General features: G+C 48.7%; 1 protein-coding gene across 1 annotated transcript; it reads right to left on the bottom strand.

Moving 5' to 3' along the window:
* Positions 1–10,066: 10,066 nt before the first annotated feature.
* On the bottom strand, positions 10,067–26,410 carry LOC134469517 (uncharacterized). Its single transcript, XM_063223819.1, has 21 exons — positions 26,297–26,410; positions 26,145–26,191; positions 25,228–25,347; positions 23,850–23,977; positions 23,026–23,178; positions 21,927–21,995; positions 20,883–21,044; positions 20,564–20,660; positions 20,061–20,278; positions 19,371–19,584; positions 19,005–19,213; positions 18,135–18,252; positions 16,852–17,051; positions 16,291–16,405; positions 15,793–15,962; positions 14,779–14,888; positions 13,417–13,550; positions 12,075–12,264; positions 11,682–11,823; positions 10,673–10,781; positions 10,067–10,170 (listed from the first exon to the last, which is right to left on the bottom strand). The coding sequence occupies exons 1-21, from the start codon at positions 26,326–26,328 to the stop codon at positions 10,106–10,108; spliced, it is 2,802 nt and encodes a 933-aa protein (XP_063079889.1). The 5' UTR covers positions 26,329–26,410; the 3' UTR covers positions 10,067–10,105.
* Between the last annotated feature and the right edge of the window lie 64 nt (positions 26,411–26,474).

Consider the following 26,474-nt stretch of genomic DNA (forward strand, 5'->3'; position numbering starts at 1 on the left):
ACACTCGCGACACAGGTGAGGACAATGACACCGGCGTGTCTTCATCAGTTTCATATCGTTGTCAGGTGATTGAAAAACCCCCCCACTCATTTCGCACAGCTGGCTGTTTAATTGGCCAGTCAAGTTCCTCGTGTTGAGTTCTACGGGGGTCGCAGGTGTAGGCCTAGCAGCACCTGTTGCTAATTGGACAGTCACGTGACCTACCTAATCTATCATCAGGAAATGTGATCCACAACCTCAGGTCTGCTAAATCAGTGCAACCAGAGAATCTCTAACAGGGAGAAGGCTCAGTCTCATTGGTTCCCATTGTAGCCAGTTAGCTTTGCATGCATACTGCAGTAACGAGCGTAGGCCAGTCCTTCATGTGGGAAAATGTATGGAATGGATAGGGGAACCCATGCTAAATACATTGCTACTGCGATTTCCAGTCACAAATATCATCAACAAAACATTCCTGGTAAGCACTATGACTGTTGTTTAACAATAGGCTGTATTGACAAATCGTTCAGTTGTGTAGTTTTACAGCAGGTTAGAAGATTTCAACCTGTACTCGCTAGCATCGCGCTAATGTTTATGGGTTTGGCCCCATAAAAATTGAGCTTTGTGACCCAGTATATAATAATCTAGTGGCGCAAAATAATCGAAACGCTACTCAAATGGGGTCTTATTATTTCTAGCTTCGAACTTAATATTAATATTTCAGGACAAAAAATTATAAAAAAATCACAAAAATTATAATGGTAGAAAACTCCATTGACACCCATTCATTTTGCACTGGCCCGTGGTTAGGGTTAGCCAGTTGTGGCTAGTAGCTAGTTCCGTGAGTGAACACCCCCTGGTGCAACTTAGTTACATTTATCGATGAAGTAGACCTTGTGCTCTAGGTCTATTTACAGGGTTTGACAAAAAAGTGAGAACTAGCAGGCAAACACTACTAAACTAGAGAAATCAATTGGGAATAAACATTCCAATATGTGTGGAATATGTGGCAGGCTTACATGACCCATATCATATATGGGAGAATGGTTTAGAATTCTCAATAATTTTATTTACATTGTTTCAGCAGTAAATCCTAGTAGAAGTATTTATATAAAACATATATGTATGATTACCTTCGCCAAGACAAAGTCGGCGAAGGTTATGTTTTGACCGCTGTGTATTTATTTATTTATTTATTTATTTATTTGTTAATATGTTTGTTTGTTTGTTTGTTTGTTTGTACTTCGTATAACTCAGACAGAACTGAGCCGATTTTTATGAAATTTGGTGGGATGATTGGTCATGACCCAAGGAACAATCGATTAGTTTTTGGGAGTGATTGGGTCAAAGGTCAAAGGTCAAGGTCAAAATGTTTGTTTGTACTTCGTATAACTCAGACAGAACTGAGCCGATTTTTATGAAATTTAGTGGGATGATTGGCCATGACCCAAGGAACAATCGATTCGTTTTTGGGAGTGATTGGGTCAAAGGTCAAAGGTCAAGGTCAAAAATGTAAATTGAGCCGATTTTTATGAAATTTAGTGGGATGATTGGTCATGACCCAAGGAACAATCGATTACTTTTTGGGAGTGATTGGGTCAAAGGTCAAAGGTCACGAAAAGGTCAAAAACGTAAATTCAGCCAATTTATATGAAATTTACTGGGATGATTGGTCATGACCCAAGGAACAATCGCTTACTTTTTGGGAGTGATTGGGTCAAAGGTCAAGGTCAAGGTCATGAAAAGGTCAAAAACGTTTTTCTTTGCCAAGCACTATATGCCAGAACAACGTGTGCATGCGGAATTGAATAAGAGGTCAAGACTGGGCCAAATATTTAAATGAAACTAACCGATTTAAATGAAACGCCACACACTCTGAAGATGGCCAGAAAAAAATAATTGGCGTAGGCGAAGGTTTGCGCTCTACCGAGTGCCCATTCTAGTTTACTCCTGAAAACGGCCCCCTTGGCCCTGCCGTGGCCAGCAGGTAGGGCACTCGTCTACCATGCGGCTGACCCGGATTCGATTCTTGGCCCGGGGCCTTTGCCGACCCTTCCCCGTCTCTTTTCCCATTTGCTTCCCGTCCACCTCTCACACTGTCCTGTAGAATAAAGTCGTAAAAGACAAAAAAAAGAAAAGAAAGTTGCCCCCTTCGTTTCCTCATACAGAATTATTAGGTGAAACCAGAATGACTAAAGTGCAAATTGTAATGGCATTACAGATAATGCGTACTGTATTCAGTTACTACTGTGTTTGTATGCATCATATAATGTTTATACATTTTAATTCTATTTTCAGTGTCAAATGTATACGCATGTACTAGTTTCACCTAGCCTAATAATCAATAATCAGTGCCAACTTTGTCTTTCGGTTTTATCGCTATGTGTAGCAAAGGAGAGTAGAGTTGCCCAGCTGGGACTCAAACCCAGACCTACTGGGGTAGTAAACTGGGGCTCTGACTGCTACACCAAATAGCCTGGCTCTTTGCTGTAGCGGTCAGAGCCCCGCTTTACTACCCCAGAAGGTCTGGGTTCGAGTCCCAGCAGGGCAACTCTACTCCCCTTCGCTACACTATGTATTTCAGTAAAATGGACTAATGCCCCTCAAGGGCAACTGACTGCCTCTCAGCGGTCTCCTCCTCAGTGGTCTCCTCCTCAGTGGTCTCCTCCTCAGTCGTCTCCTCCTCAGTGGTCTCCTCCTCAGTCGTCTCCTCCTCCTCAGCCGTCTCCTCCTCCTCAGTCGTCTCCTCCTCCTCAGTGGTCTCCTCCTCAGTCGTCTCCTCCTCAGTCGTCTCCTCCTCCTCCTCCTCCTCAGCAGTCTCCTCCTCCTCCTCAGCCGTCTCCTCCTCAGTCGTCTCCTCCTCAGTCATCTCCTCCTCAGTCGTCTCCTCCTCCTCAGCCGTCTCCTCAGTCGTCTCCTCCTCAGTCGTCTCCTCCTCCTCAGCCGTCTCCTCAGTCGTCTCCTCCTCAGCCGTCTCCTCAGTCGTCTCCTCCTCAGTGGTCTCCTCCTCAGTCATCTCCTCCTCAGCCGTCTCCTCAGTCGTCTCCTCCTCCTCCTCAGCCGTCTCCTCCTCAGTCGTCTCCTCCTCCTCCTCAGTCGTCTCCTCCTCAGTCGTCTCCTCCTCAGTCGTCTCCTCCTCAGTCGTCTCCTCCTCAGTCGTCTCCTCCTCAGTCGTCTCCTCCTCCTCAGTCGTCTCCTCCTCCTCAGTCGTCTCCTCCTCAGTCGTCTCCTCCTCAGCCGTCTCCTCAGTCGTCTCCTCAGTGGTCTCCTCCTCAGTGGTCTCCTCAGTGGTCTCCTCCTCCTCAGTCGTCTCCTCCTCCTCAGTGGTCTCCTCCTCAGTGGTCTCCTCAGTGGTCTCCTCAGTGGTCTCCTCCTCTGTGGTCTCCTCCTCAGCCGCCTCCTCCTCAGTCGTCTCCTCCTCAGCCGCCTCCTCCTCAGTGGTCTCCTCCTCAGTGGTCTCCTCAGTCGTCTCCTCAGCCGTCTCCTCCTCAGCCGCCTCCTCAGTGGTCTCCTCCTCTGTGGTCTCCTCCTCAGCCGCCTCCTCCTCAGTCGTCTCCTCCTCAGCCGCCTCCTCCTCAGTGGTCTCCTCAGTGGTCTCCTCCTCAGTCGTCTCCTCCTCCTCAGTCGTCTCCTCCTCAGTCGTCTCCTCAGTGGTCTCCTCCTCAGCCGCCTCCTCAGTCGTCTCCTCCTCAGCCGTCTCCTCCTCAGTGGTCTCCTCCTCAGCCGTCTCCTCCTCAGTGGTCTCCTCAGTGGTCTCCTCCTCAGCCGTCTCCTCCTCAGTGGTCTCCTCCTCAGTGGTCTCCTCCTCAGCCGTCTCCTCCTCCTCAGTGGTCTCCTCAGTGGTCTCCTCCTCAGTGGTCGTCTCCTCAGTGGTCTCCTCCTCAGCCGCCTCCTCAGTCGTCTCCTCAGTTGTCTCCTCCTCCTCAGCCGTCTCCTCCTCAGTGGTCTCCTCAGTCGTCTCCTCCTCAGTCGTCTCCTCAGTCGTCTCCTCCTCCTCCTCAGTCGTCTCCTCCTCAGTCTCCTCCTCAGTCGTCTCCTCCTCAGTCGTCTCCTCCTCAGTGGTCTCCTCCTCCTCAGTCGTCTCCTCCTCCTCAGTGGTCTCCTCCTCAGTGGTCTCCTCCTCAGTGGTCTCCTCCTCAGTGGTCTCCTCAGTGGTCTCCTCCTCAGTGGTCTCCTCAGTGGTCTCCTCCTCCTCAGCCGTCTCCTCCTCAGTCGTCTCCTCCTCCTCAGCGGTCTCCTCCTCCTCAGTGGTCTCCTCAGTGGTCTCCTCAGCCGTCTCCTCTTCAGCCGCCTCCTCCTCCTCCTCAGCGGTCTCCTCCTCAGTGGTCGTCTCCTCAGTGGTCTCCTCCTCAGCCGTCTCCTCCTCAGGTCGTCTCCTCAGTCGTCTCCTCCTCAGCCGTCTCCTCAGTCGTCTCCTCCTCAGCAGTCTCCTCCTCAGTGGTCTCCTCCTCAGCCGTCTCCTCCTCCTCCTCAGTCGTCTCCTCCTCAATCGTCTCCTCAGTCGTCTCCTCAGTGGTCTCCTCAGTGGTCTCCTCAGTGGTCTCCTCAGCCGTCTCCTCCTCAGTGGTCTCCTCCTCCTCAGTGGTCTCCTCCTCAGCCGTCTCCTCCTCAGTGGTCTCCTCCTCAGTGGTCTCCTCCTCAGCCGTCTCCTCCTCCTCAGTGGTCTCCTCCTCAGTTGTCTCCTCAGTGGTCTCCTCCTCAGTGGTCTCCTCAGTGGTCTCCTCCTCAGTGGTCTCCTCCTCAGTGGTCTCCTCAGTGGTCTCCTCCTCAGTGGTCTCCTCCTCAGTGGTCTCCTCCTCCTCAGTCGTCTCCTCCTCCTCAGTCGTCTCCTCCTCAGTGGTCTCCTCCTCCTCAGTCGTCTCCTCCTCAGTCGTCTCCTCCTCCTCAGTGGTCTCCTCCTCAGTCGTCTCCTCCTCCTCAGTCGTCTCCTCCTCCTCAGTCTCCTCAGTCGTCTCCTCCTCCTCAGTCGTCTCCTCCTCAGTCGTCTCCTCCTCCTCCTCAGTCGTCTCCTCCTCAGTCGTCTCCTCCTCAGTCGTCTCCTCCCTCCTCCTCAGTCGTCTCCTCCTCAGCCGTCTCCTCCTCAGCCGTCTCCTCCTCCTCAGTCTCCTCCTCAGTCGTCTCCTCCTCCTCAGTCGTCTCCTCCTCAGTCGTCTCCTCCTCAGTCGTCTCCTCCTCAGTCGTCTCCTCAGTCGTCTCCTCCTCCTCCTCAGTCGTCTCCTCCTCCTCAGCCGTCTCCTCCTCAGTGGTCTCCTCCTCAGCCGTCTCCTCCTCCTCAGTGGTCTCCTCAGTCGTCTCCTCAGTGGTCTCCTCCTCAGTGGTCTCCTCAGTGGTCTCCTCCTCAGTGGTCTCCTCAGCCGTCTCCTCAGTCGTCTCCTCCTCAGCCGTCTCCTCCTCCTCAGTCGTCTCCTCCTCAGTCGTCTCCTCCTCAGCCGTCTCCTCAGTCGTCTCCTCCTCAGTCGTCTCCTCCTCAGTCGTCTCCTCCTCAGCCGTCTCCTCCTCCTCAGTCGTCTCCTCCTCCTCCTCAGTCGTCTCCTCCTCCTCAGTCGTCTCCTCCTCAGTCGTCTCCTCAGTCGTCTCCTCCTCAGCCGTCTCCTCCTCAGTGGTCTCCTCCTCCTCAGTGGTCTCCTCCTCAGCGGTCTCCTCCTCAGTGGTCTCCTCCTCAGTGGTCTCCTCCTCAGTCGTCTCCTCCTCCTCAGTGGTCTCCTCAGTGGTCTCCTCAGTGGTCTCCTCCTCTGTGGTCTCCTCCTCAGCCGCCTCCTCCTCAGTCGTCTCCTCAGTGGTCTCCTCCTCAGTGGTCTCCTCAGTGGTCTCCTCAGTGGTCTCCTCCTCAGTGGTCTCCTCCTCAGTGGTCTCCTCCTCCTCAGTCGTCTCCTCCTCCTCAGCGGTCTCCTCCTCCTCAGTGGTCTCCTCAGTGGTCTCCTCCTCAGCCGTCTCCTCCTCAGTGGTCTCCTCCTCAGCCGTCTCCTCCTCAGTGGTCTCCTCAGTGGTCTCCTCAGCCGTCTCCTCCTCAGCCGCCTCCTCCTCCTCCTCAGTCGTCTCCTCCTTCTCCTCAGCCGTCTCCTCCTCAGTCGTCTCCTCCTCAGTCGTCTCCTCCTCAGCCGTCTCCTCCTCCTCAGTCGTCTCCTCCTCAGTCGTCTCCTCCTCCTCAGTGGTCTCCTCCTCCTCAGTGGTCTCCTCCTCAGCCGTCTCCTCCTCAGTGGTCTCCTCCTCCTCAGTGGTCTCCTCAGTCGTCTCCTCCTCAGTGGTCTCCTCAGTCGTCTCCTCCTCAGTGGTCTCCTCAGTGGTCTCCTCCTCAGCAGTCTCCTCAGTGGTCTCCTCCTCAGTGGTCTCCTCCTCCTCAGCCGTCTCCTCCTCCTCAGTGGTCTCCTCCTCAGTGGTCTCCTCAGTCGTCTCCTCCTCAGTGGTCTCCTCCTCAGTGGTCTCCTCAGTGGTCTCCTCCTCAGTGGTCTCCTCCTCCTCAGCCGTCTCCTCAGTGGTCTCCTCCTCAGTGGTCTCCTCAGTGGTCTCCTCCTCCTCAGTGGTCTCCTCCTCAGTGGTCTCCTCCTCAGTCGTCTCCTCCTCAGCCGTCTCCTCCTCAGTGGTCTCCTCCTCAGCCGTCTCCTCCTCAGTGGTCTCCTCCTCCTCAGTGGTCTCCTCCTCCTCAGTCGTCTCCTCCTCCTCAGTCGTCTCCTCCTCAGCCGTCTCCTCAGTCGTCTCCTCCTCCTCCTCCTCAGTCGTCTCCTCCTCAGTCGTCTCCTCAGTGGTCTCCTCCTCAGTGGTCTCCTCCTCAGTGGTCTCCTCCTCAGCCGTCTCCTCCTCCTCAGTGGTCTCCTCCTCCTCAGTTGTCTCCTCAGTGGTCTCCTCAGTGGTCTCCTCCTCAGTGGTCTCCTCCTCCTCAGTGGTCTCCTCAGTGGTCTCCTCAGTGGTCTCCTCCTCAGTGGTCTCCTCCTCAGTGGTCTCCTCCTCAGTGGTCTCCTCAGTGGTCTCCTCCTCAGTGGTCTCCTCAGTCGTCTCCTCCTCAGTGGTCTCCTCCTCAGTGGTCTCCTCAGTGGTCTCCTCCTCCTCAGCGGTCTCCTCCTCAGTGGTCGTCTCCTCAGTGGTCTCCTCAGTGGTCTCCTCAGTGGTCTCCTCCTCAGTGGTCTCCTCAGTGGTCTCCTCCTCAGTGGTCTCCTCAGTGGTCTCCTCCTCAGTGGTCTCCTCCTCCTCAGCCGCCTCCTCAGTCGTCTCCTCCTCAGTGGTCTCCTCCTCAGCGGTCTCCTCAGTCGTCTCCTCCTCAGTGGTCTCCTCCTCCTCAGTGGTCTCCTCCTCCTCAGTCGTCTCCTCCTCCTCAGCCGTCTCCTCCTCAGTGGTCTCCTCAGTGGTCTCCTCCTCAGCCGTCTCCTCCTCAGTGGTCTCCTCCTCAGTGGTCTCCTCCTCCTCAGTCGTCTCCTCCTCAGTCGTCTCCTCCTCAGTCGTCTCCTCAGTGGTCTCCTCCTCAGTGGTCTCCTCCTCCTCAGTGGTCTCCTCAGCCGTCTCCTCCTCAGTGGTCTCCTCAGTGGTCTCCTCAGCCGTCTCCTCCTCAGTGGTCTCCTCCTCCTCAGTTGTCTCCTCAGTGGTCTCCTCAGTGGTCTCCTCAGTGGTCTCCTCAGCCGTCTCCTCCTCAGTGGTCTCCTCCTCAGTGGTCTCCTCCTCCTCAGTCGTCTCCTCAGTGGTCTCCTCCTCCTCAGTCGTCTCCTCAGTGGTCTCCTCCTCAGTCGTCTCCTCCTCAGTCGTCTCCTCCTCAGTGCCCCCGTTGAGAAACGCAGGGACACTGACATCTTTTGATGGGCCCAGGACATACAATACATATAATGTAATGGGGACCCAATTCTGCCCCCCCCCCCCTATTTCCCTGGGCCCGGGACAACATACCCCTATGCCCAGAACCCCCCCCCCCCCTATTTCCCTGGGCCCGGGACAACATACCCCTATGCTCAGCCCCATCCCCCCCCGCACCCGTCGACAGTAGGGGCCCGGGACAACATACCCCTATGCCCAGCCCCATCCCCCCCGCACCCGTCGACAGCAGGGGCCAAGAAAACTTGAAACTTGCACCCTCTATAGATATTCAGTGAATGAGTGAACATACTGACAGGCCTGAAGAGAACATACTGACAGGCCTGAAGAGAACAGACTGACTGGCCTGAAGAGAACATACTGACTGGCCTGAAGAGAACATACTGACTGGCCTGAAGTGAACATACTGACTGGCCTGAAGTGAACATACTGACTGGCCTGAAGAGAACATACTGACTGGCCTGAAGAGAACATACTGACTGGCCTGAAGTGAGTGAACATACTGACTGGCCTGAAGTGAAGAAAAAGTGCTGAGGAGTTGTGGGAAAAGATCTTGAAGATGCTCTTGGTGTGGTGGAAAACAAAATGTCATCATAAATATGAGTTCAAGGCACTCTTCTCAGCCAAAAAATATTTGTTTTAAAAGCCAGTGAGCATGCAAGGGTGTGTGCCCTCATGGTTTTAACTTAAAAATAGCCATGTTTGAATAAAGGCTTATCATTTGTGCATACTTACAGGCCTTTCCATGTATGGCGGGAAAAAAGAAGTTAAAGACTGAGAAGCCAGCGGTCTCCCGACTCTATTTTAAACCTCGACTGTCACCAGGAAGGCTGGAGTGTCTGTGGGACATTTTCTTTGTTCTCCGTTATTTGAATTTCCCTGAACAGCTATGGATCCAACTCAACATAGTCCTTATGATGAGAGACTCTTGAGTTATTGATACAAGTTTTATTCAATAACTTTAAACAAAAAATAAGTTTCTGCACCACCATGCCTCACAGCAGGAAAAAGGAGCCCAAAGGTTGCCGGTTCGACTCCCGACCCGCCAGGTTGGTGGGGGGAGTAGTTAACCAGTGCTCTGCCCCATCCTCCTCCATGACTGAGGTAGAGTATGATACCGTCCTGCTGCACTGCTCCCTTGAGGCAACATTGGGGCTGCCCCCTTGCACGTCTGAGGCATAAATGCAATTTTGTTGTGTGCACTTGTGTCCTGTGGCGTGCTGAGTCACAATGACAATGGGAGTTAGAGTTCAGTTGGGCTTTCACTTCACACTTTCACAACTATGGGTGTAGGTGTAGGCATGGAAGTCTTTTCCCCAGCAGATGGCGCCATTGTGATTCTCCTAAACCGGCCACTCGAAACAACTTGCCCTCATGGCATGGAAGGACTAAGGAGCCGTTTCCACGTTGCAGGATATTTTTATATGTGGATATTTTTCTCCTGGTTACATTGGTTTTGGCCTTCCGTTTCCATGTAGCAGATTTTCAAAGTCCAGATATAAAAAAAAACCCAGGCTTTTTTTTTTTTTTAGGAAAAATCCTATTTAGGGAGCTAAATCACATTTGTTGGAGGATTTATCCCCATGTAGCATTTACACCTGGAGGAGAAAAAAAAAACCCTGCTAAAAATATATCCTGCCGTGGAAACGGCACCTAAGTCTGATGCCTTGTTGACTCCAAGTGGAATGCAGGCGTTACAACTGACCCCTTTATCACCGTCAGCTTCCCTGCACACTATGGAAAGTGTAACGGTTATAGCAGGTCTTGGATATGTGCAATACATGCCCTGCTGACGGTGCTGCCCATGCTATAACCATTACCCAGGGAGTTGTGCCTTAAGTACCCCAAAACCATGGCCTAGAGTGCCTTCTCTGTCCCACTGGAACTGTGCTCCATACATTTTTTTTTTTTTAAGGGCATTTTAGCCTTTATTTTTGACAGGACAGTGGAGGAGACACCGAAAAGGAGTGGGGAGGGACTGGTAAGGACCAGTAAACGACCCGCGACAGAATCAAACCTGGGTCGCTAACATAGTAACCCAGTGCCCTACAGTTAGGCCACTCCATACAAAAAATAAATATTTCCAAATAACCCTTGCAGCAAGCATGCGTACCCCTAGTGGTACACGCACGTACCCCTGGTTAGCAAACACTGCTCTACAGCCACTCAACCTCATATTGCTCTGTGTAACCATTGATATATAGAAGGGATGAAACATCTTAAATGTTGGGATATTGGACAAGCTTACCAATTGACAAAATCATTGTCGTGTTGAAAGAAAAAGAGGCAAGTGTTGTGAGATTAAAAACAAAGTTTATTATTGTTTTTAATGTCAGAGCAAAATGATCAACCCAGAGACAACATCCATCACCTGGCGCTCAGGAGCAGCACGAGAACCTGTGGAGGGAAGAGGAAGAGAGACTCAGAATCTGGTGATGAAACAATAGTCAGAGGAAACCAACGCACACCAGAGGTTTCGAGGTGCAGGTAGCGTGTGTAAGATCACTTTGAGAGGAAGATAGCGCACACATGTCCATCGTGCTGAATTTTATTTACAGAAACAGCGTTTCGGCTAGAGTGTGCGGTATGTTCCTCTCTGAAAGAACACAACACAATGTCACAAGAGTTGCATGTGGTGCCATTTTAACCAAAAAAAAACTGTTCTGAATAACACAAGCCTGTTCACATTGGCACGTCATACAATTTTAAGTCCTCTGAAAATGTGAATAGTTTCACCGTACACCTTTTCACAACCTGGGCAGTACAATGGCACGTGGTGTCATTTTAGCAATAAAACTGGTGTGAATAAACCAGCCTATTCGTTTTAAGTCACTCTTCATATATTCATTTTGAAGGACTTTAATAAAAGTATAAGTGGTAAAGGGTAGGTTGAGCGTACCCCTTTTCCCAGCCTGTGTGCTCATCTGCAGGCCAGCGCATGGTCCACCACACACTCCGCTCTGCTGGGCTCCCCGATCACAGATGACCACGTTACAGTGGAACAGCACCTAGCAACACACAACAGAGCATGAGTCATGAGGTCATTTAAAATCACCTGCCAAACAGAACAGGCTCATTTTCGGTGCCCATTTGGAAGTTGGGATGCGCACGGCACATCCACAAAACAATTATCAAACTGTATACTCTACCGCTTTTGTCTGGCACCTGGATTGAGTGCCTGCACAGTGCGCATACTGTAGGAGCCCCCCAAAAACATAACTTGCCGATTGTAGAATGAAAAGCTTTAAGTTTATATTTGTTGGAGCTCATACCCGGTGTATGGACCACTACATCACATCATTTCAAAAGCAATGTTGCAGTGGAAAATCGCCAGTCAAAAATAGAGTCATTGGGTCATTTAAAATCACCTGCAACACACAGCACGAGTCATTGGGTCATTTACGATGTCCACATTCTACAGTAATGGACTCATGTTTCAATTGAAGTGGCTACAACAGGAAACCACTTTGATGCTTTTTTGTTTCAGTGTTCAAATACTACACCGGGCAAGATGCCAAAAGTCTTGATTCAATTTAACTGCAAGTCAGGACGTCACAGCAAAAATAACCACACAATTTCTACCTCTTAGGAGCAAAACTAGCAACGTGTTGGGAGCAAACCTGAAGATATTGGTCACTCTCAATAATGAAATAAAAAAGAAACGGAACAGTGTCTGGTCAAACTGTAACCAGGACTGAAGATTACAATGTTTAGGGCCTAGTAGTGCAGTCCTCTCCTCTTTTGACATTTTAGTCAACTTTTTGGCGAATTAGCATCCCGTTACTTTGTTTTTATAGAGTTGTGCTCATTCTTTAAAGCCTATTGCTCCCTTGTTGCAATTTAATATATGACTGATTGCCGCATAGTGGTCAACTGGTGGTTAACAAAAGTGGGGGTGCTGAACCAACCTGTCCTGTGGGATCGTCCTCGTGTTTGGCGAAGGAGAACATCTTGGCCTGGAACCTCTTGAAGAGGGAGGGGAACATCACCCTGTTGTCCGGCCTTACAGGGTGGAAAACCACATGCTCTGGGTCCTCAGGGTTCGGACAGCTGGAGGAATAGGCATCAGACACCCGTTAAGCACACAGAGGCTTATTACTTTACAGAACCAAAGACAGAGGGCAGGGTGGCTGACAGCTTTTGCTGGGCCCGTGACAGTCATCTAAAAGGGCCCCCTACCCAATACATACAATGTAATGAGCACCCAAATTCCTGGGGGGGCTGATTAAGTCATCCTCAAGGGCCATTAACAGCCCTGGAGACATATATATGGTATATATGAAAAAAAAAAGCAGCCTTACCCATCCACCAGCAGGTCCCATCGTGGTTGAGATTTGTGCTCGCCGCTCAGCGTTGCCCAGCAGTCCTTGACGACCAGCTCCACGTCGGGGTTCTGGAATTGCAGCAGCTCCACCTCAAAGTACAGTGGCTGGCTCAGATGGCGCACCACGGGGTACTCGCCCTCGCTGTAGAAATCACTGTAGCTCACGTCTACAGAGGACAAGCACACGAACAGACCAAGTCAATAAGTGCATTCGATTAGGCATCAACGCATGCATGCGCATTTAGACAGCAATGCACTCTGACAGGAAATCTAACCGTCATGCAGCATTTTCATCCAAACTTCAAAATTTCGGTGATGTTGCGTCGATGAGGTGACAGGTCACTTGGTGTCAAACTAGCGCAGGATCAATGCAACTGCAGTCAGATCTTGCAACCTCTGCAGTTGCTTATCCCCTTCAACGCTCGTCTGCAGACCGCCTCCGAGTTCACGCTCCCATCAACTGGTTGGTCAACAACTCAGTCACTTGTGTATGAGTCTTGCCTCACACCCTTCACAAGTTTGCGCAGGTCCCCACTTCAGCTCCCCCTCACTGCCGGTCCCCCCACTCTTAACAGGCGGTGTGTTAGTAGAGCAAACTGTGCATTTAAAGTCGGCCACAAATATGAATAAGACGATGAGCTCACACCAGTTTTAATAACACCAACAACAAGTTCTCGCTCACATGATTTTTCTCCATCGATCGACAAAAATAAGTCGTATGAGCCTAATGACAACTACGGGGTACTCGCCCTAGCTGTAGAACTCAGCAAAGCTCACAGGGGACAGGCATACGGACAGACCAAGTCAATAACAATGTCACTGCGATGGGAGTGAGTTCTGACTGTCACGCCAACGAGCCTGGCTCTTTGGTGTAGTGGTCAGGGCCCCAGTTCACTACCCCAGAAGGTCCGGGTCCCGGCTGGGCAACTCTATCCCTTCGCTACAGACACATGAGAAACTTCCACATCTGTGGACACTAGGCCCCTTGACTGCGCGTTCCTGTCCGGAGACAACTGACCCCTAATAACCAAGTCAGATGATTCATAGAATTGACTCCATTGTACTACTGGCTGTAGCACAAGTCTAGTGGACATGGATTTATCGACTTGCGTGTGTCAGGTTGTAAGTTTCGACCATGAAGATAAGTGGAGGCAATAGAGCCATAGAAATCACTGCAGCTTTAGTCTGGGGACAGACACAAAGACAGGCTACCGGACAGACCAAGTCAGAGACAAGTCATACTTGAATTCCCAGAATTGGTTCCATCTCCGTCTAGGCTTGTTCCCCTGCCAGTACTACACTATTAAGCAGTTTTGTACCTTTAGCGAGTCTGATTTGGACCCGGAGTTCTCCTACGCTGGAGCTGGACATGGGGACATTAGACTGCTGCGCTGCGGTGGAGAAGGCCAACGTCCTGCTGCTGTTCACCATGTAGACACAGGAGAACTTGAACCTGCAGGAAAAGAATGAAGAATAATAAATCTACATCAGGAGAACTTAAACCTGCAGGAAAATTAATAATAATAAATCCATCTATCTACACAACTTGTTTTGGGCCTCAAGTAGATATTAAAGAGGGTCTACAATACTTGTCTTCCTTAATTAATTCATTTTCCATTTACTTATCGTTTCTACTGTATTCTGTCTCCTTTCCTCTCATTTCCCTTTTCTACCTCACTCCATTATCATTTTAATATCGTTTAACCATTTGTTAAGCACTTTGTATAGCCCAACTTCATACAAGGCATGCAGCTCAGTTATTATTGTAAATCACATGACTTTGAGACACAGCCTATTTGCCCATGTAGCGATGCATCAATAAACCACATCGCAAACCTTCTTGTATTCCAGTATGGAAAAGTTTGCAATTAATTTCACATTTGGTCTGGTACCTCACTGTGTTGGACTTCAGCACAAATGGTAATGCATACCGATATTTATATTATGGTAACGCATACCGATATTTATATTATAGAAACGCATACCGATATTTATATTATAGAAACGCATACCGATATTTATATTATAGTAATGCATACCGATATTTATATTATGGTAACGCATACCGATATTTATATTATAGAAACGCATACCGATATTTATGTAAGGGTTAACGTTCGGCGAGAAGGTCGCTACCGTGGAATAGCAGCACGACAGAGAGAATCTTTAGACCCCGACGCGGAGCGGAGGGGTCTTGTTCTCTCTGAAGTGCTGCTATTCCACAAAGCGACCGACTCGCCGAAAGTTAACCCGCTTATTATATGGATATACTTAAATGATTCACACATGGCGGGGACATTTCTTTAGGCCTATTTAATGTGAAGTCTAGGCTTTAAATGTCAAAAGATTGTTGCTGCGCAAAACAAAACAGTGCCGTTGTGGAACACCGCTAACAGCTAGGTAGCCAGGACAACAGGTGTTGTCTATCACAGCAGCTGATTAGAGTCTTGTTGAAAAGTCGCTTTAGCAGTGAAAAGTCTTGTTGCCATTGACAGCGGTCTGTTATAGACCAACCCGTCCGTTATCGAAAAATAACAGACGTGCGAACGTTGGGGAGCCCCGTTGAAATGAATGGAGCATTCGACAGATGACGTCACAACCATATAATAAATTATAGTAATGCATACCGATATTTATATTATAGAAATGCTTACCGATATTTATATTATAGTAATGCATACCGATATTTAGGCTCAGATGTCGTCTTGTCAGATTGCGTCGCGGCTGCTTTGTCATTTTGGGCGTTTTTCACGGTGGCAATGTTCTCGTAGACCATCATTCCATCTTCAAACTGGGAAGAGAAGAAAAGAAAATAGGCGACTATTAGAACGTCACTACATTTAGCAGACAAGCACACACTGAAAACATGAGGCATTGTAATTGCCATCCACCTTCAATCACCACAAGTTTGAGAAACTTGAGCCGTTAACTTTGATCACTGCAAGGAAAAGAATGTGGAGCCAAGAAATAAATGGAGACACCCATCAAAGAACAGAACACCAGGCTCCCATTTCTCTTATGCACAAGGAACCTCATGTTGTGGACTTTAATGTAAGGGGTTCTTTTCGTTGACTGGGAAACCATTACATTACCCATAGCCGACACCTTTAATCAATCCACACAAAGCCAGAGGTGTAGGGAGAGTGAAGGGGTGGGATTTGAACCGGCAACCCTCTGGCTTAGTGGTTGAGAAGGGCTTAAGATCAAAGAGAGTAGAGGAGGATTCAATCTCTATAAGCTTTAGATTAAGAATATATTAAGACGACCTCCTATCCGCAGGTCTCCTAAAGGGGCGTTCACCTGACATCATACATTATTATCACCTGACATCACATGGATGCAGGAAATGCACGGGCTTGAATAATCTTACTCTGAGAAATTATTTCACTAAGCCACGGCTGCCAACGTACCCGTCTGGTGGCATGCCATTACTGGGGGTATACACCTGTGGAACCAACGTACCTGTCCAGTGGTTCTTACTATAGGCTCTAGGATGCCAACATACCAGTCTGGTGCTCCCAAAGATGTCTGATCTAAAGCCCATCTCCTTAACCACTTCAGTCACAGCTGACCGGGTGGGATTCGAACCGGCAACCCTCTGACCCAAAGCACTAAGTCATAGCTGAGCGGGTGGGATTCGAACTGGCAACCCTCTGACCTAAAGCACTAGGTCACAGCATGGTGGCGTTACGTACCTGTCTGGTGGTTCCGCAGGTGTCCGCAGTGAAGTAGAAGAAAGCGAGGCGCTCGTCGCTGTACACCGGGCCGCACGAGGGGTCGTTGAGCGTCAGCTGGGTCGGGTTGAGGCTCGCCACTGAGTCCAGCTTCATGGCCAACGCAGCGATGTTGCCATTGGAGTCACACTCTGGGGACACGCATATCATTTTGGAATTTTTGCATGCTCATCATCTTCAATCTCATCACTTTGAGAGATGGTTGCAAAAGTCTACAGCAGGGATGTCAAAAATCCCTCTCAAATCACATTCTGGTGACAAGATAAATTCTCCTTTTCCTGATTCTCTTGGCTTTGCATTTGAGCACGTCAATTGGGAAATGCAGCCTGTGGAGGTGACGCGCCACTTGGGCACCTAGTGTAGCATGTGTATGCAAGTACGGTGACCCACTAAAAACGGTTAAACAGTGGTCAGTTTAGTGAAAGTTGATCTTTTAAAATGACTAAAAATAAACATTACCAATAGTGTGGGCCGGAAAGGTGCAGGCTGTAGAGAAGTGGGTGATGTCCATTCCCACATCGGGGTTCCTCAGACTCACATCAAGCCTGGCCCTCACAGACCCAGAAGTCACCGCCTGAAACAAACACACACACCAAACACAATCACACGACGCACCAAACACAATCACACACACATGGTGCACCAAACACACACGGTGCACCAAACACACACACGCATGGTGCAACTAAAACCCAAGCAATTCACCAGATTCCAATTTTTCCTAAGAGATAAATTCGAAAAGTAGTGCACAGTCATGAGTTGGGCAAACGAAAAAATACCATTTCTTTAGTTCACGCTCTGAAATTTGGATTAAGCATGTATGCATACATCTTAGTTCTCGCTGGAGAACGGCCTTCTCGTGATCGTGCCGCTCTCGCAGGAGTGTGGCTGTCCCCCCGGAGGACTCAAAGTGCTCCGCAGGGACCACTGCACTGCACTTACACCCATAATGGAGACCCTGAAAAACCGACAGCCACCCCCTGCACCCCCACCCCCAGCCAGCCTCCCTGTGCGGCCTACCTCATTGGCCACATCAGCAGAGTCGAAGGGTATGACGAGGTTGAAGTGCGTGGCGTTCTTGCGGAGGCCGTATTCCTTAGCCAGCTGATCAGTCATGACGCGGCGGCCGATCACCGTCTCGATGTTGGAACCCTTGCTGCCGTACCGCACGGTGACGTGGAACTGACGCTGGTCACATGACCCGCTCACCGTGGCCATGTCTGCATCAGGAAGAGAACGGAGATCAGGAGCCGGTACATTACACCCAACACCCTGAGCTCACACCTTGCACCCAACACACTGAAAATGAACATAAGGTGCTTTTGGATAGTGTCAGCTTAGTGTAGTGTAATGGCTCGTTACGTTAATTTTCAGGGTATTGGGTACAGTCCGTGCAGCTCACTGGGTGAGTAAACGTGACCTGCTCGGGGAGGATGAGGAGATTACACAGTGCCCCTTTAAGGCCGCGTTACGTACCCGAGTACTTGACAGCAGAGATATTACACAGTGCCCCTTTAAGGCCGCGTACCTGTATATTACACAGTGCCCCTTTAAGGCCGCGTTACGTACCCGTGTCCTCCACAGCAGATATGTTACATAGTGCCCCTTTAAGGCTGCGTACCTGTATATTACACAGTGCCCCTTTAAGGCCGCGTTACGTACCCGAGTACTCGACAGCAGAGATATTACACACTGCCCCTTTAAGGCCGCGTTACGTACCCGTGTCCTCCACAGCAGATATGTTACATAGTGCCCCTTTAAGGCCGCGTTACGTACCCGTGTCCTCCACAGCAGATATGTTACACAGTGCCCCTTTAAGGCCGCGTTACGTACCCGTGTACTCTGCAGCAAATAAGTTACATAGTGCCCCTTTAAGGCCGCGTTACGTACCCATGTACTCTACAGCAGATAAGTTACATAGTGCCCCTTTAAGGCCGCGTACCTGTATATTACACACTGCCCCTTTAAGGCCGCGTACCTGTATATTACACAGTGCCCCTTTAAGGCCACGTACCTGTGTTACATAGTGCCCCTTTAAGGCCACGTACCTGTATATTACATAGTGCCCCTTTCAGGCTGCGTACCTGTATATTACATAGTGCCCCTTTAAGGCTGCGTACCTGTATATTACATAGTGCCCCTTTAAGGCCACGTACCTGTGTTACATAGTGCCCCTTTAAGGCCACGTACCTGTATATTACACAGTGCCCCTTTCAGGCTGCGTACCTGTATATTACATAGTGCCCCTTTAAGGCTGCGTACCTGTATATTACACACTGCCCCTTTAAGGCCGCGTTACGTACCCGTGTCCTCCACAGCAGCTTCCAGGGCGACTGGGAGAGTAAAGGTCACGCCCTCGGGGAGGATGACCAGCACCAGCTCCAGCTGGGCAGCGTACGCCTCCGTCTTCACATTGGGGGTCTGGGGAGATTTACAGAGAGAGACGCGGATGAGGAAGAGGGATGCATAACAGGGGCCCATAGCCTATTAAGAAGCTTCGTTTCGTAGAAAATGAGGACTCCAGTTAAGTAAATCATCTAAGAGCCTCAAGCTGGTTCAGGAGTAAAACAGGTTCTTTGTATACCCCTCAGGTTGAAAGGTGCACTCGTGCGCACACCCTCCTTCCCTTTTTGAGAGCGAAAGCATTGGCAAAAGAAGGAATCAATTTGTGGTGCATGGTTTTCATTCTGTGGTGCTACACCACAGATGGTTCCATGTATGGGAAACCTCGGTCAAGAAAGCACAAACCTTAGCCACAATAAGGCAAGAATATGAATTTCTTATGAAGTACATACACCTACAGAGCAGGTGGAAGAGTAGGCTATACACAAAAAAAATCAGCATGGTTAAACTTCAAATCATAACTTTACCAGCTGCCTCAGAATTCCATGTTAATTGAAATCTTTATTGTAAGGTGTTTGTGAACACAAACGCTGCAATTCAAAGCTTCACACAACTTACAATAAGGATGTAAATCAGCCTGGAATGCTGAGGCAGCTGGTAAACATGTCTTTAAATATTTTTTACTGTGCACATTTACTCTGTAGTTTGAACGACGAACTTACCGCGAGTGGGAAGAGGGAACGTGTAGACTGTAGTGTAGAACAGCTTCTAAATTGTTCAGAGTATAAATGCTAGTGTGGCATGCTGGGTAGTTCGAACGAGGAACTTACCGTTTTAACCGCCACGGGGTGGGAAAGGGGAATGCGTAGAACAAACACTTTGGCGCCGTTCCCGATGGCAAGCTGTTGGATGTCGAAGCCGCTAGCAATGGCCTCCGCCACGCTCATCTCCCCAGAGCTAGTCCGGATCTTTAGCAGGTCCACATCGTGCAGGAAAGGCCCCACGGCTACGTTAAACATGCTCGTCGCTTGATCAACATCTGCAAATGGAAAGATTGCAGGTTAAAAAAAAAAGTTAAAAAGTAAGACCCATAAGAAAACAAGACTGCGACTCCATGCCTCAATAGTAGGATGAAGGAGAACTCCACACTTGACAAAAAGTAAAAATGGGTTTCATATACTAGGGCTGAAACTCACCAACAGTTGTCTGTGGTGGACGAGGCAGGGGTGGGGAGGTGATCGGGAAAAGGACCTTATATCTGGTCTGGGTCGCGTCCCCGGACTCCTTGTGGGTGGCGTCCCCGGAGTCCTTGTGTTGGTTCTGGATGGCGTCCCCAGAGTCGGTCCACAGCAACTCGATCATGGGCTCCACAGAGTAAGTCAGGTGGTAGCGCCCCCTGTGGATCAGGCTCTGTGGAAAGGGGCGGTCTTGGTGAATAAATATGTAGGAAGAGAGAAGTGCTGCACTCCCAAGTTGCAGAATTGGTCTTTTAATGTGACAACGTTGCGGACTGTCGGCCTTCCTCAGGACTGAGGAAGGCAGACAGGCCGAAACGTTGTCACATTAAAATGTGACAATTAAAATGTTGTCACCAATTCTGCAACTCCGGAGTGTGCGGCACTTCTCTTTCAAGTGTCTTACTGGTTGCCAGCACCTCCTTTTCTGGTATGCGTTTTGTTCACCAATTAGTGGAGGTGCAAATATGAACACTTTATTAGCAATTAGCATCTCCAGCATTTCCCCATTCAAAAACCCTCCACTGCATTCTGCATGTCAACACAACGTCACCTTGAAGTATCCCTCCGGGGTCTCGGTAGGTCCATCTGGTGGTCATATCTGGAACTGCTATTGAATACATTCCATTCTGCAGGTCAACACGACCTCACCTTGAAGTATCCTTCAGGACTCTGCATGGGCATCTCCAGTACGTAGTGTTGCTGGGTGGTGTGGAGCGAGTAGCCGCGCGTCTGCATGGCCGCCTGCTCCATACGCTTGCCCTCCAGCCCCACCCACACCTCCGTTACCACGGCGCCCGGTGACATCATGGGCGGGATGTGTCGAGGCAGGTGCCAGGTGACGTGGCTGGCACTAAAGGTCACGCCCCCTTTGGAAAGGAGTCAAGACAACACAAAATGATACAATTGTAAGAACTGAACACATTGCACTTTGACTCTAACATTATACTGTAAAGTGCAGTTCCCAACTTGATAAGACAAAACCCAACTTGAATAGCATTATACTGTATTCGTCAACCTGTCCTTGTCCTACAGCATCTGTGCGTTTCCTGTGTACTTGGTTTCTACTAGTGATGTTTCTGTTGACTACGATTATGTCCTTGACTGCTAGTCGCTTTGGTTGAAAATGGTCTGCGAAAAGCAATGCAACTCACCTGTAGGACAGGCCGCCTCCGTGTTGACTAGTGACCTCATCCAGCGCTGCTGATAGACCACAGAGGCCCTCATCATCACCATGGGAACGCCAGAAACCTGTGGTAATAAATAAACAAGCGTGAAGATTCTAGAACCCCAGATACCTGTGGCGATAAACAAAAGACATGAGGATTCTCATACTTCCAGGGCAACACAGTGAGTGTGTGTGTGTGTGTTGCGGTGTTCAGTTGAGACAGGGCTGAAATGGGACCAAAATAAGACTCAGGCATATAACGTATACAAGTCAGTGGGTACAACCAATCGAGCAGCCCAACTTGCCTCTTGATGGTAGGTGGTGGTGACGTTGAGGGGTCCTCGGATCATCAGGTGTGAGTGAGAGGTGTCCAGCGCGTAGTCATTCATGTAGAGCTGCTCGGGGGTGAAGACCTGCTCTCGAGGGGTGTAGAAGATCACCTCCTTCAGGCGGAACGGAGACGCACCCTAGAGACAGACAATATGGAGTCACCGGTGAGAGCCAGCCTATGGGCTCGTTTTTGATAGAGCAGTGCCGCTTTTGCTGTGCAGCACATTTGTGAACATTTTATGCATGCACCGAAATGGCTAAGTGTGCATGCACGCTGCACAGCAAAAGCAGCAATGTGCCATCACGAACCAAGGTGGTTTTCAAAGCAAACAATTGTGCGAAAATGTGTACGGACCGACAACAGGCGTCAAATACATTTTAAGAATGCAGTCGATGAGGTCAAAAGTCATGTGATCTGTACGATCAGGGGTGTCGTACAGGGGGGGTAAAGTGAGACCAAGTCACCAGGGTCCCATACAAAATCCAATTAATGTAGATATACTGTATGCCCGGGAGGAGTCAATGGGGCACCTAAGTCACGCCCTCTACTTCCTGGTTCATGAGGCAGACAGTTGCAAAAAAATGAATGGAAGTGAACGAGGCGAGTCGTGGTGGATTTGTGGTGCATAAGTGGAGGTCCAAGGTTTGGATTGTTGTCGAAAGACCCCTAATTTCAAGCCCAGTAATTATTTTGACTTCCTCTGCCCCATGAACCAGGAAGTACAGGGCGTGACTTAGGTGCCCCATTGGAGCTGACTGTACATAGGGCCCACAATGTGCTGCTATGCCATTGCGTGCGATACTAAATTAACACTGGACAGGCATTATGATGCCATGGGCCCCTGGCCAGACAAAAAGAGTTTGTACCCCAGATCCCGCTTTAGAAAACTGGCTAAAGTTCGTACCCCAGGTCCCGCTTTAGAAAACTGGCTAAAGTTCGTACCCCAGGTCCCGCTTTAGAAAACTGGCTAAAGTTCGTACCCCAGGTCCCGCTTTAGAAAACTGGCTAAAGTTCGTACCCCAGGTCCCGCTTTAGACGAGCTCGCACCGCTCACACCGGCTGCCATCAGGTCATGCTCCAGCGAGACCTAACGGACAAGAAAAGAAACATTGACAACAAGTGTAAACTAATATTTAGTAGTATGACAAAAGTACAAGTTTTAGATCTACAAATGTCCATTTCTGGATATTCAAAATGACGGACATTAAGATTGCTCTTTTCAGGTATGAAGAGTGCAATTCTCCCAAGTCATTAATTCTTAAAATTTGATGGTGGTGGTAAGTATTAATGAAAAGGTTACATTTGTGAATGGGCAGCATGAAATCTGGAAAGACACTGCTAAAAACAGAGTGCCTCTTTAAGTGCAGCAATTCGGATAAACACTAGCCAAGTCACGCCCTCCTAGTGACACAACACCTTTGTTGCTTCTAGTCAGGCCAAGAGCAATGTAAATATTTTTTCGGATTTCCAGAAAAATCGAGAACGGCACCCAAATTTGTCGAAAAGCAGTCAACCAGTAGCAAACCTAGGGAGGCGGGTCAACCATATCGTTTGGGAAACGTTAATAGTTGTGCACTTGGTCAGACCAAGGTCATTTGTCAACCTAGTGCGCACACTTCCAAGTGCATCAGCCCAATTAGTCCCGCCCAGTGATTAGATACTCTTTGGTGAACTTTACGGAGTATACAATCACTGGGCGTGACCAATTAGGCTGAATACACTTGGAAGTGTGCATACTAGGTTGAGAAATACCAAAGCAAATAAGGTGGATCTAACAAGAAGCGTCATTTTGTTTATTTTCCGGTATCAAATTCATGTCAGGTGAACGCCCCTTTAGGAGACCTTCAGAGTCCTGAGGTTGAGAATCAATGAAGTCCCCTTAGCGCTGTAGATGGCAGTAGCGCACGTCTTGCGCAAACTCCTCAAAAAGAGAAGTAGGGGACAATGTCCCCTTAGGAGACCCAACTTCAGCACACGCTTTTGCATTGAGTGGGCGTGTTTTGCGATATCTTGCTCTGATTCAGTATTTTTGACCAAAGTCTCGAAGAGATTATAATCAGGCTAGATAAACACTGACCTCCATGAAGAGATTATAATCAGGCTGGATAAACACTGACCTCCATGAAGTTCTGGGTGCAGAGGACTTCCCGTGCGGCCCGCCGTGGGATGGGGCAGATCGGGGACACGGGGAGCACCTCCTGGGAGGGCGGGAAACCGCCAGACGTTCGGATGTGCAGGTGAGTCACGCGTGCCGCCTGCCAGTCAATACCCTACACAGCGAGGCAGAAAGGGAAACAGCCGTTTGTGCGTTCATTACGTGCTATTGGAATTATGGTACATGCCAAAGTTTGGCAGCCAAACACCTGATAGTAGAAAGAGTAGAAGTCTGCATGTCCCATTTTTATACCGTCATGGATTGCACATAGCAAATAGCACAAAGCAATGCTGGAGAGAAACGGCCCAAAATAAGGTAACCCCATGTCCATTTTCCTACCATCATGGATTGCACATAGCCATGCTGGAGAGAAATGGCCAAACTATTAGGGTGCACTCCAATATGCAGACTCTCATCCTCCACTTGTGCTTGTGGCCTCGCCTGCCTCCTGGCCCTGGAGAAAACAAAGTTTCCCAGCTGTCAGCCTAGCGAAAACAATTTTTGGGGGACTTTTCTTCACTCACCACCCAGTTTGCAAATGAGAAAATCACTTTACAATTGAGCTTTTGAGAGATACTGAAATATAACACTGTTGTCAGTGATGTCATTGAGACATATTACTTCCTGGTACGAGGCCACAAGCACAAGTGGAGGAAGCAAGGTCGCATATTGGAACGTACTCACCCCAACCTGGTGTCCATTTTCCTACCATCAAGGGCTCAGCAAAGCTGAAGAGAAAGAGTCAAACTACAATGGTAACCATTCCCCCATTGTCCATTTTCCTACCATCAAGGGCTCAGCAAAGCAGTGTTGCAGAGAGACGTAGAGCAGCATGTTGCTCCAGGGGTCGGAGCTGTTGGTGTATCCACACTGAGAGGCCAGGCCAGGGGTCACGCTGACCACATCTGTACCATCTAGACAGCAGAGGCCAAGACAGGACAAACATTATACTCAAGCAAAAGGATCTTTTTTTAGCGTTTTTAGTCATGTACCCCAGTTAAGATAAAGGGTTTTTAAATTACAAAACACCCTACTGCTCCTTGTCTCTATGCAAGAGTCGCCTGAAGTAGGCCCAACGGCCAACAAGTTTTGAAGAAAAGTATCTTTACTTTGCTTAAAGCCTAGTGAAGTTTAAAAAAGTACCCTTCTAAAAATCTACTCAAGCACAATGTTCATTTCACTTTATTTTTTTTGTCAATGACTTTCTTGAATATCGTCTTCCATAACCTCTCCATCGCTTGCTTGGCACAAGCCATCATCCAATTCATTGACCCAAGACAGGTGGGAGGGACAAGTAAGATATTGGAAAAGCTGCGTGCAATCCTGCTGCAGAATCTTTAACTTCCGGCAGATTGTTGAATTATTTTGAATGGCTTTTTGTCTCAGTCTAAATTTTACTCAGTTTTCAGGCCAGATTCCACACTGTACTTGAGTTAAGTAGCCTACTGTCAAAATGCTCTCAAGTAAAAGTAGGCCTATTCATTTCAAAAACGTAAAAGTACAAAAGAACTCCACTGCTAGGAAGACATTTTGAGGAGAAAGTAGAAAAGATGAACATGTAGTCTAACCGCAGAGATACACCAGCGGCGACGCGACTCAAGCGACAGAGTGTAGCAGCAAGCGATACGAGAGACTGAGGAGACTAGAGTATGTCCGTACAGGCAGAAGGCAAAGCAGTCAAGCATTCCCATTGGCTGTGGTCAATGACCTCTATACAGTCATTGGCTGTCGCGGCTTGTCACCGAACCGCGTCATAGAAAGTTGAAAAGATTTCAACTTCAAATTGTCGCGCTCGTCGCGCAAATCGCTCTAGTCTCCAGAATCGCTTTTGTCTCTCGACTCAATACAAAGTCAATTACTTCCGTCGCGCGACTCGCTCAGATCGCCGCTGGTGTATTTCTGCGGTAAGGAAAGTCACCCACCTCCATGCTGCGCAGCGAGATAAATAAAATGAGCTACTGCGTCTCTGATGGTGCACTTGTGCACTACCTTTTAGTGCATATTTAATACGGCATACACACTGAAACATGGGCACTACATTTTAATGCATATTTAATACGCCATACGCACTAAAACATGAACACTGATGTGCACAGTCAAGTGCACCATTTGAGACCCAGCAAAAGTACACCGCGAGGCTAGGTTATAGCAAACTGCAACTTACTGCGAAAAGCCAAGTCAACACGCTTCCCCGCTAAAAGCGGACCAGGAACGGTGATACGCAAAATGTTTCCCAAGCACTCAGCCCCGACGCCGCTGCCGCCACCGCCATCTGCAACTGCTTCTGGAGAAATAGTGGACGTCACAACAATGTTAAACACTTGCTACGTTAACACGAGACATTTAATTTGGAATTAACATAGGCCTACTTAAATACCGAATAAAGCTCAATTCCGCTTTGAAGGAGTCATGTGAACGCTTTAAAATTCGGAATTAAAAACCATCATGTAAACGTAGTGAGTGAATATGATTTTTATTTTATAAAAACAGTGCTTTCAACCACTGAACAGAGGAACACTATGCCATTAAAAGATCATCTTATGTGACTTGGAAAATTACAGAGCGACTGTAGCCTAGGCCTACATTGTTCATGGTTAATAGGTTTTTATTTTTTTGTTAAAAGGGACACTGTGCGGGAAAATGGTCAAAAACGGTACTGCAACTATGCTGCTCATTGAAACTGGGTTGCCTATTGCTAAATTTGATCTTTTCATGACAGTTTACTGAGTAATAAACTAATATTTTCTAGTATGGCCCAAGTACAGTCTTTTTCTTTTTCGGCTAAAAATGTCTATTTCTGGATATTCAAAATGGCGGACCATGGAGAAGATCCCCCTTTTAATGTATGAAAAGTGCAATTTTCACAGTCATAATGAACACCGCATATGTCGATGGTAGTAAGTATTCATAAAAAAGGTCACATTTGTGAATGGGTAGCATGGATTCTGGAAATAAACAACTAAAAATCATGCACAGTGTCCCTTTAACATTTAACAATGGTGTGCAAGATTATTTTTTGTCCTCGCAAAAAGTATGCCTTGGCTCAAGAAGATTGAAAACAACTTTGTTAGAAACACTTACCTTTTTGTGCCCACGTGTGGGTGACTGTGCTTATGAATATGACAACCCTGAAAGATGTTAAAATATATGTTTAGTTTAGTCAGAAAGTCAATGTCAAACAGTAGGCTAAAGGGGAAAATACCAAATTAGTTGGAAAAACTGCGAAAACTCACTGCACACAGATGGCGAGATTCATTCTTAACATCAGAGACAAACGTGAGTGTTTGAGGCGGTGATGAGGAAAGCCACAGTCCAGGCTAGCAGGTTAAAGGCGCAGCCTTCTCTTTTTAACGGAGCGAGTTTGCGGCTCAATGAAGTCCAACAGGTGCCTCCAGTTCTATTTAACTGGCA

The sequence above is a fragment of the Engraulis encrasicolus genome, chromosome 18 (assembly GCF_034702125.1).
Source record: "Engraulis encrasicolus isolate BLACKSEA-1 chromosome 18, IST_EnEncr_1.0, whole genome shotgun sequence".
Taxonomy (NCBI): domain Eukaryota; kingdom Metazoa; phylum Chordata; class Actinopteri; order Clupeiformes; family Engraulidae; genus Engraulis; species Engraulis encrasicolus.